Here is a 15,284-nt window from a genome sequence, read left to right on the forward strand (position 1 = left end):
GATGACGCTTCCGGCTCCGGTGGAGGTGTGGGCCGCTTCGGGAGGTGTGCGGTTGTTGTATTTAGGGATTCCGCATTCGCCCTACAGCGCGCGGGCACTGCGGGGCACCTGGAAGGTGACCCGGAAGTGGCCCTGCGTCCCCGCGTCTCCTGTCCCGGTCCAGGTCTCCGGCGGAGCAGAAAGCCCTGGTGGGAACTAGGGAGGAAATAGCTGGGACAGACAGGTTTAACTGCAGAATTGTCACGGTTTAGCATCGTGAGCCCTTTAAAAAGAAAAAGAAAAAAAATGAAGAAATTAAGACTTAAGGAACTAGAGAGTCGCCTTCAAGAAGTGGATGGATTCGAAAAGCCCAAGCTCCTTCTAGAGCAGTATCCGACCAGACCGCACATTGCAGGTTGGTTCACCAGGCTCCTGCATCCCAAGAGCTGTGTTCACCCACGTAGTGTTGCAATAGAACTGTACTTTAAATACAAAGAATGTCTGGAAGAATTCCACCCTCAGTTCAGCTTCATGAAGAAAACTCATCCACTAACACACCTTGTTTTCTGTGTACCCCTTAACACCGATGGACAGGTTTTCAATCTGTGTGTTTTCTCAACACATATAAACTCTATAGGGGAAAGCAATGTGTTCACAGCTGAATTCTCTGGGCCTAGAAGACTTGCTGGTTCAGTTTTAATAAATGACCCCAGGCTTAATGCTAGAGATTGGTATTGAGTATGGGAGAGAAGACAGGAGGATCCATTCATATTTAATGTGGTACTAAAGTCGTTGAAAAGCATGAACAAAATTAATTTGCTGGGAGTATCTGTAAGCACTAATCTTTTTTCCAGTGGTTGCTAAACTGCCAGTGAAAGTCGTGGAGAACATATGTGTATGTATATATATGCTTCATAATATAGTCATAGTTTCAACAATTTGTAAAAGCATTGTGGCAATGCCAAGAACAATTTTCTCTGTTTAAATAATGACTTCTGGCAGTCTTCTCTGTCTATAGAGACTTGTAACTGCAGTTGTTTCATATGTAGTTTGAAAGCATCCACATAGGAGTGCTTCTTCCTTTGAGATAGCTTCCAAGTTTCTAATAACTGCAGGTGTAATCAATATAGCAGTCTGTCAGACATGTCTACATGTCTCAGGTGTCAGTGATGCCCAGCAACCCTTACTGTGTTCAGGGATCCAGAGTGCATCCTTGGTGTTATTCATGCTTAAATTAACAGTGTATCTAAGAGCCTGTGTGTCTGAAAACTCTGACCTCAGCATCTTCCACTCTCAGCTCTCTTATCAGTTCTCATTTGTAGATTATGAATATTTGTGTTTAAAGATAATGAATGTTGTGCAGGGCACTGGTGGCTTATGACTCTAATTCTAGCCACTCAGGAGGCTGAGATCTGAGGATCGCAGTTCAAAGCCAGCCCAGTGAGGGTTGGGAATATGGCCTAGTGTTAATAGTGCCTGCCTCTTATACATGAAGCCCTGGGTTCGATTCCTCAGCACCACATATATAGAAAAGGCCAGAAGTGGTGCTGTGGCTCAAGTGGCAGAGTGCTAGCCTTGAGCAAAAAGACATGGACAGTGCTTAGGCCCTGAGTTCAAGCCCCAACACTGGCCAAAAAAAAATTAAGGGCAGGGAAACCCTCAAATCACACAGTGGATTTGACATGACAATAACATGGTAATAACTGAGCGCTCCACTGTATCAACTGGGCTGCACCATATGTGTGTAAGAATTTAATTTTTTTCTTTTTGAAAAAAAATTTCTTTGGTGCTGATACTGGGGCTGGAACTCAGAGCCTGGGCGCTGTCCCTGAGCTTTGTTTTGTTCAGGGCCAGCATTCCACTGTTGAGCATGGTTCTCCTTGCTGTTTTGGTGGATAATTGGCTGGGCTGGCTTCAAATTGCAATCCTCAGATCAGAGTACCTATGATTATTGACGTGAACCATCAGCCCCTGGCTGAAATTTATTTTGATTTTTTAAATAATGTAGAACTAAATGATGTAACATTTAGTCATTTACACAAACTAAATTTTGTTATCAGCTTGTTTGTTCCTTTTTAATTATTTTTAGCATGCATGCTGTATACAATCCACAACACATATGATGACATCGAAGATAAAGTGGTTGCAGATTTAGGATGTGGTTGTGGAGTACTTAGCATCGGAACTGCAATGTTAGGAGCAGGGTAGGTGATCTACTTTATATCATTTGGGTATGATGTGCTTTAATAAGTAGAAGTAGGATTACTGGAATGATATTCATGAGAGTAGTAGTAATCTGATATTGGGCACAATTTACATATGTAGAAGATCAAATACTACTTGTATGGAAAAGTGAAAATGGTAATAGCAGCAACCCTGTTTATACCAACTTGAGTTTCTAATGTGATTCATATTTTGTCAGGCTAAAACTTTCTGTTTTGACTTTGGAACTGTAAATTGGCACTTTTTGTATATTTTATCTTTATAGGTTGTGTGTTGGATTTGACATAGATGAAGATGCACTGGAAATATTTCATAGGAATGTGGAAGAATTTGAGTTAACAAATGTTGATATGGTTCAATGTGATGTGTCCTCATTATCTAACAGAATGTCCAAGTCATTTGACACAGTAATTATGAATCCTCCCTTTGGCACCAAAAATAATAAAGGTTAGTAAAAAGGATCAGGTATGTTGGTATATCTGTAGAAAACTTTAAAAAACCATTTTTGCCAATGACTGGTTATTACTACTCATTAAGTGATCTATATCTCTCATCCTTATAGTTATTACAATTTAAATTTCAATTGGTGGATTAAGGAATTGAATTTTTCAGTCTTTAACAAATTTGTGTTGTCAACAGTCTCTTTTTTTAAAATTTAATTTATTTATTAATTGAACACAAATTTTTTTGACAAGGTGTTGTGCAAAAAGGGTACAGTTACATAGTAGGGCAGTTTGTACATTTCTTAACCTTTTTTTTTTTTTTTGGCCAGTCCTGGGCCTTGGACTCAGGGCCTGAGCACTATCCCTGGCCTCTTCTTGCTCAAGGCTAGCACTCTGCCACTTGAGCCACAGCGCCCCCTCTGGCCGTTTTCCATATATGTGGTGCTGGGGAATCCAACCCAGGGCTTCATGTATAGGAGGTAAGCACTCTTGCCACTAGGCCATATTCCCAGCCCCAGTGTGTACATTTCTTGTGATATCTTTTTTTTTGCCAGTCCTGGGCCTTGGACTCAGGGCCTGAGCACTGTCCCTGGCTTCTTTTTGCTCAAGGCTAGCACTCTGCCACTTGAGCCACAGCGCCACTTCTGGCCATTTTCTGTATATGTGGTGCTGGGGAATTGAACCCAGGGCCTCATGTATATGAGGCCCAACCCTTCTTGTGATATCTTACGCCCTGTTTTTGTTTCCCTTCTCTAGGTCAGGTAGACATATATACAATACACAATGTACCAAGAACATATACAGTAGCCACGTGGCCAAGCCCAAGAAAATTCGCCTAGGACTTTAATGTCGATATTAGACAATATGTCGACAGTAGACTTATATGAACGTACATACATAGCTTTTGAGCTATTGTATTCCACTAAGAGGTCGATTTTTGACCTTTATATGTTGAGTAGTTGTTTGGTTTTAGTTACATACTGTTGGGTCGCTGCCCCAATCCTGTGGGAAATACCATTTGACAAGCAGTTTGTTTTTGTTTTTTTTTTTTTTGGCCAGTCCTGGGCCTTGGACTCAGGGCCTGAGCACTGTCCCTGGCTTTTTCCCGCTCAAGGCTAGCACTCTGCCACTTGAGCCACAGCCCCGCTTCTGGCCGTTTTCTGTATATGTGGTGCTGGGGAATCGAACCTAGGGCCTCGTGTATCCGAGGCAGGCACTCTTGCCACTAGGCTATATCCCCAGCCCCTGACAAGCAGTTTTTGGTTTCACAGACCTGGTCTCTACTGTCTCTCCGTCTCCCTTTCTTAACAGTCATATATCAGGGAGATCATGCTGCTTTGTTTTCTGAAACAGTCTCTTTTCTCATGTATGATTTATACACCAAATGATTTGCTTCAGCCTCTTGATTATGAAAGCTATAAAGATTTTATTGTTTTAGAACTTTTTTTTTTTTGCCAGTCCTGGGGCTTGAACTCATGGCCTGAGCACTGTCCCTGGCTTCTTTTTGCTCAAGGCTAGCATTCTGCCACTTGAGCCACAGCGCCACTTTCGGCTTTTTCCATATATGTGGTGCTGAGGAATCGAACCCAGGACCTCATGTATTTGGGGTGAGCACTTTACCACTAGGCCATATTCTCAGCCCCTAGAAAAAAAATTTTTGGGAGGGTTGAAGCTAGGGCCTGGAAACACATGCAAACTACATGTCCTACCACTTAGCTTCACCCAATGTGTCCATTACCGTCAGTGACTCTGTACTGTGGGCAAAAAGAGTAGGAAGTCATTAAGAGGAAGAAAGGGCACATATAGTTTAAAATCCTACCTCCCACCCTATACTATCCTGTGTCCCATTCTTCCATTTTGAAAGTCATTCATTTGGGATTTTAAATTTTTTGTTTGTTTTGTTTTGTTGCCAGTCCTGGGGTGTGGACTCAGGGCCTGAGCACTGTCTCTGGCTTCTTTTTGCTCAAGGCTAGCACTCTACCTCTTGAGCCACAGCGCCACTTCTGGCTTTTATCAATATATGTGGTGCTGAGGAATCGAAACCAGGGCTTCATGTACACGAGGCGAACACTCTACCACTAGGCCATATTCCCAGCCCTGGGATATTAAATTTTTTATTGTAATTTTTTTAAATCTGAGGTTGGAACTCTTTTTTTTGCTTTTTTAAAAAATGTATTTGTTTATTACTTGAACACAAATTTTTTGACAAGGTGTTGTGCAAAAAGGGTACAGTTACATAGTAGGGCAGTGTGTACATTTCTTGTGATATCTTACGTCCTGTTTTTCTATCTCTTCTCTAGGTCAGGTAGACATATATACAATATACAATGTATCAAGAACATATACAGTAGCCACGTGGCCACGCCCAAGAAAGTTCGCCTAGGGCTTTAAATGTAACGTCGATATTAGACCATGTCGACAGTAGTCTTATATGAATGTACATACCTAGCTTTTGAGCTATTGTATACCCCTGAGAGGTCAATTTTTGACCTTTATATGTTGAGTAATTGTTTGGTTTTAGTTACATACTGTTGGGTCGCTGCCCCAATCCCGTGGGGAATACTATTTGACAAGCAGTTTTTGGTTTCACAGACTTGGTCTCTACTGTCTCTCCGTCTCCCTTTGTTAACAGTCATATATCAGGGAGATCATGCCCCTTTGTTTTCTGTGTTCTAGGCTTGTCTCGCTCAACATTATTTGTTCGAGTTCTGACCATTACCCTGTGAATAACAGTATTTCACCATTCCTAATCGCTATGTAGTATTCCATTGTGTATAAGTACCATATTTTTTGGATCCATTCGTCTGTGGAGGGGCATCTGGGTTGTTTCCATATTTTGGCTATTGTGAATTGTGCCGTGATAAACATGGAAGTACAAATGTCTTTTTGATATCTTGGGGTTTGCTGTTTAGGATAGATGCCTAGGAGTGGTATGGCTGGGTCATAGGGTAGGTCTATATTGAGCTTTTTGAGAAATGAGGTTGGAACTCTTGAACTCAATATCTGATGTTTTCATTTATTGCTGGTACTCTGTCACCTGAGCCATGACTCCAACCCCTATTACTTAAGACAGAATGTTCTGGTTTTATTCTTTATAGTTAAAAAACTTCTTACCCTGACTTTCTGCACAAATAATTGAAATTGACTACTTTGGACTTTTGGAAAAAAAATGTTTCCTGTTCACTTAGTCTTTTGCTTTGATAAGAAGTACATAATATAAACAGGAACTTTTTTTTTTACTCTTCACAGGAACAGATATGGTTTTTCTAAAGACTGCTTTGGAAATGGCAAGAACAGCAGTATATTCTTTACACAAATCTTCAACTAGAGAGGTAAGTTCAAATCATCATGCTAGCCAGGCTTGGTGGGAAGTAAAGATCACAGATTTCGGTTCAAGGACAGCCCACGCATAGAAATTCATGATATTCCATCTCATCAGTGACTCAGCTTGTGTGCACATGCCTGTCATCTCAGTAACATACAGGAGCACAAATAGGAGAATCATAGTCCAGAAGACCCTGTCTTGAAATTTGCCAACACAAATCATAGCTGGCACAGTAGTAGCTCAAGGGATGAGTGGCCACTTAGCAATTGTAAAGTCCTGATTTAAAACTCAGAACCATGGGCTGGGAATGTGGCTTAGAGGTAGAGTGCTTGCCTAGCATGTGTGAAGCCTTGGGTTTGATTCCTCAGTAACATATAAATAGAAAAAGCCACAAGTGGTGCTATGGCACAAGTGGTAGAGTGCAAAGGTCAGAGACAGTGACCAGGCCCTGAGGAACTGGCAACAAAACAAAAAAACAGTACTACTAAAACCTTTGATATTGTAATGATTTTTACATTTCTATTTTAAGCATTTGCTGTGAAGGCTAGGCACTAATATTTCTCCAGACTTGTGTTTTTTTTGTTGTTTTTTTACCTCTACCCGCTTAGAAACTGAATTCTCTGTGTCTATCATCTATAATTATCTTTTATTCTTGCTGCATGACTTCTTTCATCAAAGATTTGTTCAGACAGGAACTGTTGTCAAGAAATGGACATAATTCAGAAGTACAGAACTAATATTACAGTGTGTTCTAGTTTGCCTGGATGTTAAGATGAATGCTTTTTAGCCCACTGTCTACTGATTGGCCTCAAGTGCTTACGGGAGTTAAGGCCTGTATTTTAACAACATTGAGCCTGACCCAAATACAGGTATGAGTTCAAAAACTACGTATTCTATTATTCTTTTTGCCAGTATTTAACACATTAGGGCAATATGTATTCTAGGATATTAGGACTAGGGGCAGTACTTTTTGTTTGGTTTTGGTTTTATGCCAGTCCTAGGGCTTGAACTCAGGGCCTGAGCACTGTCCCTGGCTTCTTTTTGCTCAAGGCTAGCTAGCACTCTGCCACTTGAGCCACAGGGCCACTTCCGGCTTTTTCTGTTTATGTGGTGCTGAGGAATCTAATCCAGAGCTTCATGTATATGAGATGAGCACTTTACCACTAGGCCATATTCCTAGCCCTAGGGGCAGTGCTTTTGTAGCATAAGTATAACAGTAGGTAAGAACACAGAGCTAGGGGTGGTGGTTCAAGCCTGTAGCCCCAAGCTACTAGGGAGGGGGAGATCAGAAAGACAGCAATTCCAAGTCAGGCCAAAGTTAGCAAGACCCCATCTCAACAAGAGGTGAGCATAGTGGTGTACATCTGTCTTCTCAGCTACTGAAGACCCTATTTGAAAAGAAATAAAATAAGGGCATGGGCCCAAGTGGTAGAGCACTAGAACCCTGAGTTCAAACTACCACCACCAAAATAAAAGGAACGGATTCTGAGACCAGATAGACCTGGATTCAAGCATAAGCTCGTTCATCTTTTACCTTGAGGAACTTAAGCATCATTCCTTCATACTGGAGTATAAGGAAATACCCTCATTACAATTTTGAGGATTAGATTAATATTTACAAAGCAGGTTAGTGCCTGCCATGTCTAAGTCTTTCTTTTTGTGTGTGTGTCGGGGGGCAGGGGTACAGGTTCTGGGGCTTGAACTCAGGACTTGGGCAGTCTTGAGATGTTTTGCCTAAGGGTTGCACTCTACCATTTGAGCTACAGCTCCACTTCCAGCTTCTTGATAGTTAATTGTAGATAAAGAGCTTCACAGCTGGTTGTTGGTTGCTCATGCCTGTAATCTTAGCTACTCAGAAGATCTAGAGCCTAGAGCTCAGGAAGCTGCGATCTGAAGATCATGGTTCAAAACCAGCCTGGGCATTTAAGTCCGTGAGACTCTTAACTCCAATTAGTCACCAGAAAACCATAAGTGGTGCTATGGCTCAGTGGTGGAGTGCTAGCCTTGAGCAAAAGAGCTCCGGGACAGCACCCAGGCCCTGAGTTCAAGTACCACAATGTAAAATAAAATAAGGCTGCACTTGCTTTCCCCAGAAATCATCTATGTACTTTTTTCTTTTGTTGACTTGATTCTGTATCCTTTTACTGTAACAAAGCACAGCTAAAAGAATCATATGCAGGGTCTTGTAAAATTGCCTAGTGAATTATCAAACCTGTGCACACTTAAGGGACTATCCAACATAAGCTTCTTGGATACCACTATGTACTGGTGTTGGCTTTCATAGAATAGATATGAATTCAGCTTTGTTGTGTTCTGTTCCTTGCCAACTTGTGTGAATTACTGCCAACCAAGCTCAAATATGTTACCACTGTGTCTCTATCAGTGTGAGCTCTGATTTTAGACCTCTTTTTTGTTTTGGATTGGTTGTGGGGCTTTTAATTCAGGGCCTGGCTAGTGCTCTACCACTTCAGCCACAGTACTACTTCCAGTTTTGGAGTGGCTAACTGGCTTTGATTTTATACTTTTTTTGCCAGTCCTAAGGCTTGAACTCAGGGCCTGGGCACTGTCCCTGAGCTCCTTTTGCTCAAGGCTAGCACTCTATCATTTGAGCCACAGCACCACTTCTGGATTTATTCTTTTTATATGGTACTCCGGAATCGAACCCAGGCCTTCATGCATGCTAGGCAAGTGCTCTACCACTAAGCCACATTCTCAGCCCTTTATTTTATACCTTTACTGTTCATGGATTATGACAATACATGTGAAATACTGCCAGATAGGAAAATGTTATTAGAGACTTGGTGATCATGGCTTCTATGATCATCTACTCTTTTTTTTTTGGCCAGTCCTGGGCCTTGGACTCAGGGCCTGAGCACTGTCCCTGGCTTCTTTTTGCTCAAGGCTAGCACTCTGCCACCTGAGCCACAGTGCCCCTTCTGGCCGTTTTCCATATATGTGGTGCTGAGGAATCGAACCGAGAGCTTCATGTGTACGAGGCAAGCACTCTTGCCACTAGGCCATATTCCCAGCCCCTCATCTACTCTTATTAAGATGGAAGGAAATGAAAAGAAAAGAAAAAACCCTTAAATTAACATGCTCCACCCAAGGGCCAAGTCTTTTTGTTCCCTGTTTTTTTCTCTAGTCCTTGCTCTTCAAGTCAAAGCTAGTACTCTACCACTGAGCCACAGCGCCACTTTGTTTTCTGGTGGCTAACTGGAGATAAGAGTCTGATAGACCTGCTAGGGCTGGCTTTGAATCATGATTCTCAGATCTCAGCCTCTGAGTAGCTAGGATTACAGGCCTGAATGACCAGTGCCTGGCCAAATCTATTTTTTTCTGAGTCCTAGGGCTTGAACTCAAGGCTTAGGTGCTATCCCTAAGCTTTTTGCTCAAGACTAGTGCTCTACCACTTGAGCTACAGCTCCAACTTCCAGCCTTTTGGTGCTTAATTAGAGATAAAGCGTCTCATGGACTTCCTTTCCTGAGCTGACTTTGAACTATGATCCTCAGATCTCAGCCTCTTGAGTAGCTAGGATTAGTGGCATGGGCCACTTGCACCAGGCCAGATTTTCTTTTTTCTTTTTTTTTGGCCAGTCCTGGGCCTTGGACTCCGGGCCTGAGCACTGTCCCTGGCTTCTTCCTGCTCAAGGCTAGCACTCCGCCACTTGAGCCACAGCGCCGCTTCTGGCCGTTTTTTCTGTATATGTGGTGCTGGGGAATCGAACCTAGGGCCTCGTGTATCCGAGGCAGGCACTCTTGCCACTAGGCTATATCCCCAGCCCCCAGATTTTCTTAAAAGTGCTTGACTTGCTACTCATCATGTTAAGTGCTTTTGATAGAGTAATTAAGACAAAAAAAATGTGTAGAGGTTAATTGGAAGTATGAGTCTCAAGAACTTTCCTTTCCAGGCTGACTTTAAACTTCAGTACTCAGATCTCAGCCTCCTGATTAGCTAGGATTACAGATATGAGCCACCAAGCACCCAGCCTGTCATCTTAACACTGGAAATATCTAAAATTTATTATTTTAAAAATTCTATCCTGCTAACTGAAATTTCTAGAATTTCTAATGAATTTTTGTGTGTTTTTGCCAGTCGTGGAGCTTGAACTCAAGGCTTGAGCACTGTCCCTGGCTTCTTTTTGCTCAAGGCTAGCACACTACCACTTGAACCAGAGTGTCACCTCTGGCTTTTTTCCATATATGTGGTGCTGAGGAATCGAACCCAGGCCTCTAATGAAATTTTGAAAACTTACAATCTGGGGCTGGGAATATGGCCTAGTGGCAAGAGTGCTTGCCTCATATATAACATGAAGCCCTGGGTTCAATTCTCAAGCACTACATATGTAGAAAACAGCCAGAAGTGGCACTGTGGCTCAAGTGGCAGAGTGCTAGCCTTGAGCAAAAAGAAGCCAGGGACAGTGCTCAGGCCCTGAGTCCAAGCCCCAGGACTGGCAAAAAACAAAAAAACAAAACTTACAATCTTCAGTAGAATAGTTCCCTTTTTAACAACCAGCTCACATGGAAATCTTGTTTTAGCATATTCAAAAGAAAGCTGCAGAATGGAAAATCAAAATAGACATCATTGCAGGTAAGAAAAATCTCAACTGTAATTATCTAAAAGGACCCACATGTATTAACTCAAAACTGTAGGTTTTTTCTTGGTGCTGGTAGCTCAGGCCTATCACCCTAAGTACTCAGAAGGCTGAGCTCTGACAATGAGGATCCAAGCCAGCTCATGGAGACATATCCATGAGACTGTTACTCCAATTAGCCAGCAAAAAGCTAGAAGTAGAGATATGGCTCAAGAGGCAGAGCACCAGCCTTGAAGAAAACAGTCAATTGAGACTGTGACGTTTTGATTTCAAGCTTCAGTACCAGTACAAAGAAAATGTTTTTCAGTGTGCATTATTGGTAGTGCAATAAATGCAAGGTAAGCATTTGTCTAATTTTTTTCTTGGTCACAGGGCTTGAACTCAGCCTAGGTACTGTCCAGTCTCACGGCTGGTGTTCTACCACTTTGAACCACAGCACCACTTCCAATTTTCTGGTGGTTAATTGGATATAGGAGTCTCCAGGTTTCTTGCCCAGGCTAATTTTGAACCACAATCCTCAAATCTCAGCCTGAGTAGTTAGGATTAAAGGTTGAGCCACCAACACCCAAATGTATGTATACAAATTTGATTGTGTTCATTTCCGTCCATGTTTATGCATTTCATGTAAAATGTCTAGTAGCACCCACTTATCTTGTCACTTGACCAAAAGATGACTCATTTATCATACCAGTGAATAAAAACATGGGCTTGAGCTGAGACTGGTAGTACAGTCTGTAATCTCACCTACTTGGGAGGTAGAGACAGAAAGTTTGTAAAACTGTGATGAACCTAAGTGAAAAGTAGCAAGACTCTGTTTCAAAAGCAAAAACGGACGGCTGACAGCATAGCTCAAGTGGTAGACTGCTTGTCTAGCACACACAAGGCCCTGGTTCACTCCCCACTACTGCAAAAATTAAAAGAACCACATATATGTGGAATTGGTTTGAAATTTACCCATGGAAAAGTGCGAAAGTGTATCTTTAGTTAACCTATTTCAATTTTCTAATTGCTTACAGAGAAAAATACTGACTTTTTCGCTTTGGTGGGAAACATAACATAAACATACACACTCCACAGAGTACTCATGTTTGATATATTTTTTACTAAATTGGGTAATATTCACAAACATCACAACAGGAAAAACATCTAATCATAATTCAAATAACTGAGAAGCCTGAAATAAGAGAGCAATAAGGGACATGTTTTTCACATGATCAACTTACCATGAATTGGCCCCACAGTGTTAAAACATCTAGATGTATTACTGTTCACAATTAGTAATGGATAATAAAAAGAGGTTATCTCCCTGTTACACTCAATCATGTAACATGGAGCACTTTGGAACAATCCCAACAGTATACCAAGCCAGAACCTTGGCACTCCACATGTGGTCTTCAGACCATTAGCAGTGATATTTCTGGAAACCTTTGAAGAGCTGGGATGCAGGCTACCTAGCAAGTGAGGCCCTTGGTTTGAGCCCTATGACTGCAAAATACTGATGCTATTAATTATGGAAAGAGGGAAAACATTAAAAACGTTGTAATTTTAAAAATGACTATTACCTGAAATCCTTGTCAGAAATACAGAATTAGAGGCTCTACTCGAATTTATTAAATTAGAATCTGTATTTCAACAAGGTCCTCTGGTGGTGGCTGCACATTACAATGTGAGAGCTGTGACCTATAAGGTAGAATTTGTTATAAAATATGAAGTATATGTAGCTGATTGCCATCCTTCTAACAGTTCAGATTATTTAGTAGACATGTGAAATAGAGGTTTCATTTTAGAGCTTAGTAGAAAAATAATTAGGGACTTATTACTAAAATCTAGACAAGAGAATTTTGAAGAAAGTATGATTATGAAATTAAGCCAACTATATATTAGAAAATTAAAAAATAGAAAGTTCCTACTATTTTCATAGGACTTTCTTCCCACTTGCTATCCTAAAAATCTCTTCTCCTTAACCTTACATTTTAGTATAAATGGTTAAAACAGCAGAAATTCCATACCCAGTTTGGCAAGGTCAGTCTTGGAAATACATCCAGGTTAATACTTGAAAATGTTGGCAGGTCTAAGACGTTAGGCTATCTGCGCTTAGTACTTCCTTAGCTTTGTTTTAAGCATGGTAAATGCTTAGAAATAATTTTACCTTAAGTTGCCTTTTTTTTTTTTAACAGAGCTTCGATATGACCTGCCAGCATTATACAACTTTCATAAAAAGAAATCAGTAAGTCTTGATTCTGGCCTGAATACATGCAGTATTAGAAAACTTTGCAATAAGTATTTCCACTATTATCAAGCTAGTTGAGTAAATGGAAAGCCAGCCTAAGAGATTAGATAAATTCTATGTGGGAAAGGCCTATACTCACTAACCAATACTCTAGTTGAAATTCCTTCTCAAATGTTTTGGGGCACAAAAAGGAAAAAATAAACTGCTTTTGTTGTTTTCATATAGTATATATTTATAAGTTTGTACTATCATGTTCTCATATTACAAAGGCAATTTAGAGGAAGAATATTCCTTTTGGTATTTCAATCTGGACACAAACAGAACTATACATTAAAAAAAAATCTCAGTTAACAGCAAAAAAAGACAAGTAAAACTTTTTTCTTTACAGGTGGATATTGAAGTGGACCTAATTCGCTTTTCTTTTTAAAAGCCTCCAAAAACAGAAAGCAGCTTAAAACCTAAGATGAATAAAAATTTTGTTTACTAAACTACTGGTCTCCAGCACCGTTTTCTGTTTTCTGTTGTTTTGATGCAGGTCCTTCTTTGTCTGTTCCTTTTCTTGGTCTTTTCATTGGTCCTACAAACAAAATAAGCAACTTTTGTTAAATTTAACATAAACACTGCTGTATTTTAAAATATATTGAGCACAATTAATAATAGCAGTTGATGAGAAAAGCTTTATAGACCTGATGGCTATACTCCAAATATCTCCCTCTCCTACTTGTAAAATTGAAGAACAAAATTAAATCACAATAACCCAAGAATTCCAAGTAGAAGTTGAAAAACCACAATCCTGTTCTCACTAGCAAATAACTACCTCATCAAGTACAAATCTGTTGTGAAACCGCCAAAGGACTTAGAAAGAACTTACCAGCTGCACCCTTTTCATCATCACTGTCAAATTTTGTTTTCTTGCCCTGAAAATGTACTTTTCCTTTTGCAGATCCAGGCTGGGCAGGTTTATTTCCCTTTCCTTTTCCTTTAAATTTGCGCCCTGGAAAGACACATTGAGAACTTAGTTAAGAGAAAAAAAAAGTTTCAAATATTTAAAACTTTACAACAGTATTAAAACTTTAAAACAGTATTTAAAGTTTTAAGTATTAATATTTTTATAAATTAAAATGTTAACAAAAGGAGTTGGGGATCTGGCTCAGGGGAAGAGCACACCTTCCTGGCGAGCTCAAGGCCCGAGTTCGGTCCTCAGCTCTGGGAAGAAAAACAAAACTATAAAATGTTAACGAAAGCAAATGAGATAAAATTCAAACGAATCAGAATAACCTTTTGACTTCCATTTGTTTAGGGATTCTTGTTGGTCATCGATGATTTTTTTCAGTGCTACTTTTTCTACTTCTCCTTCTAGTACTTTCCAAGTCACATTTTTGTTCCTTAATTGTAGGTCACCGTTATTTGCATCTTTGGCTTTATCCAGTGCTTCCTTGGCTTTTTCTTTAAATAGGATTATTCCCTATATACCAAAGAAAGAAAATGAAAGCTATACACTTAGCTTTTAGTCCCACAATTTTCTTGCACAATAGTAATTTTTTCCCACTTAGCAAAATAGTCATTACTAGTTTCAGTGACTTTTGCTGTTAACTGGCAAGGCAAGACGTTTAATAAAAACAAAGTATACTGTTGGGGGAAACACTTGTCCAGGCTAAGTAGCTCAAGAGCCTGATTCACTGAATTCAGTGAACATTAGAAAAGGGATGCTACACAAGTGAACTTGTTACCATTAACCAACAGTGATTTATTGTACAGTTCAGAAAAATATTAGGTATCAATCCAAAACAAAAATGATCAAGTAGAAATGTAGGATTTTAGACATAAGCCACACGAAATTATCTCTACAGGAAGATGGCCAGGAGCAGCCAACTCAAGCATATGAGAAGCATGTATCAGTACTGTGTGTCTTGATTTCCAAGGCCTTATACAGCCCATGGGGACAGATGTTTCCACACCAGGAAAACACTAAAAGCAACTATAGCTGAAACAAAAGGTGTCAGTTGTACAACTAAACCCAAGGAAATGAACTCTGCCAACAACCATGTGACTTTGACAGAGGACCCCATCCCCATATTTGAGCAACTCAGATTGACATCTTGTTTTCAGTTTAAGATTGAGCAGGAGCTGGGTATGTGGCTTAGTGGTAGAGTGCTTGCCTAGCATGCATGAAGCCCTGGGTTCGATTCCTCAGTACCACAGAAACAGAAAAAGCCACAAGTGTTGCTGTGGCTCAAGTGGTAGAATGCTAGCCTTGAGCAAAAGAAGCTCAGGGTCAGTACCCAGTCCCTGAGTTTAAGCCCCAGAACTGGCAGGAAAAAAAAAGACTGAGCAGATAGGCTAACCAAATCATGCCTAGTCTTATCGCAAACAGAAAGTGAGATATTAAATGTATCCTAAATTATTAAATATGTGGCAAATTTTTACATGGCAATGGAAAACATGGCAAATAGAAACTCAACCAACATAATTTAAAAATTGGCTTTCTACTA

The 15,284-nt window shown here is 40.3% G+C and overlaps 2 protein-coding genes across 6 annotated transcripts in view; one reads left to right on the forward strand and one right to left on the reverse strand.

Moving 5' to 3' along the window:
- Positions 1 to 13,280, forward strand: Mettl5 (methyltransferase 5, N6-adenosine). 4 transcript variants are annotated; one of them, XM_048345268.1, is made up of 7 exons: positions 1 to 394; positions 2,069 to 2,183; positions 2,468 to 2,649; positions 5,895 to 5,977; positions 10,507 to 10,558; positions 12,740 to 12,789; positions 13,181 to 13,280. In XM_048345268.1, the coding sequence occupies exons 1-7, from the start codon at positions 286 to 288 to the stop codon at positions 13,217 to 13,219; spliced, it is 630 nt and encodes a 209-aa protein (XP_048201225.1). In that variant the 5' UTR covers positions 1 to 285; the 3' UTR covers positions 13,220 to 13,280. The 4 variants fall into 4 exon arrangements, with proteins under 4 accessions (XP_048201225.1, XP_048201226.1, XP_048201227.1 ...); XM_048345269.1 differs by lacking the exon at positions 13,181 to 13,280 and adding an exon at positions 12,850 to 12,932 and having other exon boundaries at positions 12,740 to 12,799; XM_048345270.1 differs by lacking the exon at positions 10,507 to 10,558.
- Ssb (small RNA binding exonuclease protection factor La) overlaps positions 13,272 to 15,284 on the reverse strand; it is a 14,862-nt gene continuing 12,849 nt past the window's right edge. For both annotated transcript variants that reach the window (XM_048345266.1, XM_048345265.1), the window contains exons 10-12: positions 14,071 to 14,257; positions 13,664 to 13,786; positions 13,272 to 13,369 (exon numbers count right to left, since the gene is read on the reverse strand). In XM_048345266.1, coding sequence (XP_048201223.1) covers positions 13,281 to 13,369; positions 13,664 to 13,786; positions 14,071 to 14,257 — 399 coding nt within the window. In that variant the 3' untranslated portion in view covers positions 13,272 to 13,280. The remainder of the gene's footprint in view (positions 13,370 to 13,663; positions 13,787 to 14,070; positions 14,258 to 15,284) is intronic.

This window comes from Perognathus longimembris, chromosome 4 (genome assembly GCF_023159225.1).
Source record: "Perognathus longimembris pacificus isolate PPM17 chromosome 4, ASM2315922v1, whole genome shotgun sequence".
NCBI lineage: Eukaryota > Metazoa > Chordata > Mammalia > Rodentia > Heteromyidae > Perognathus > Perognathus longimembris.

Bases quoted from the DNA above. Each gene is read 5' to 3' on its own strand.
- Mettl5 (XM_048345268.1), top strand. From the start codon at position 286: ATGAAGAAATTAAGACTTAAGGAACTAGAGAGTCGCCTTCAAGAAGTG. The intron at 395-2,068 runs GTTGGTTCACCA...AATTATTTTTAG, and splicing joins GACCAGACCGCACATTGCAG to CATGCATGCTGTATACAATC. The intron at 2,184-2,467 runs GTAGGTGATCTA...TTATCTTTATAG, and splicing joins ACTGCAATGTTAGGAGCAGG to GTTGTGTGTTGGATTTGACA.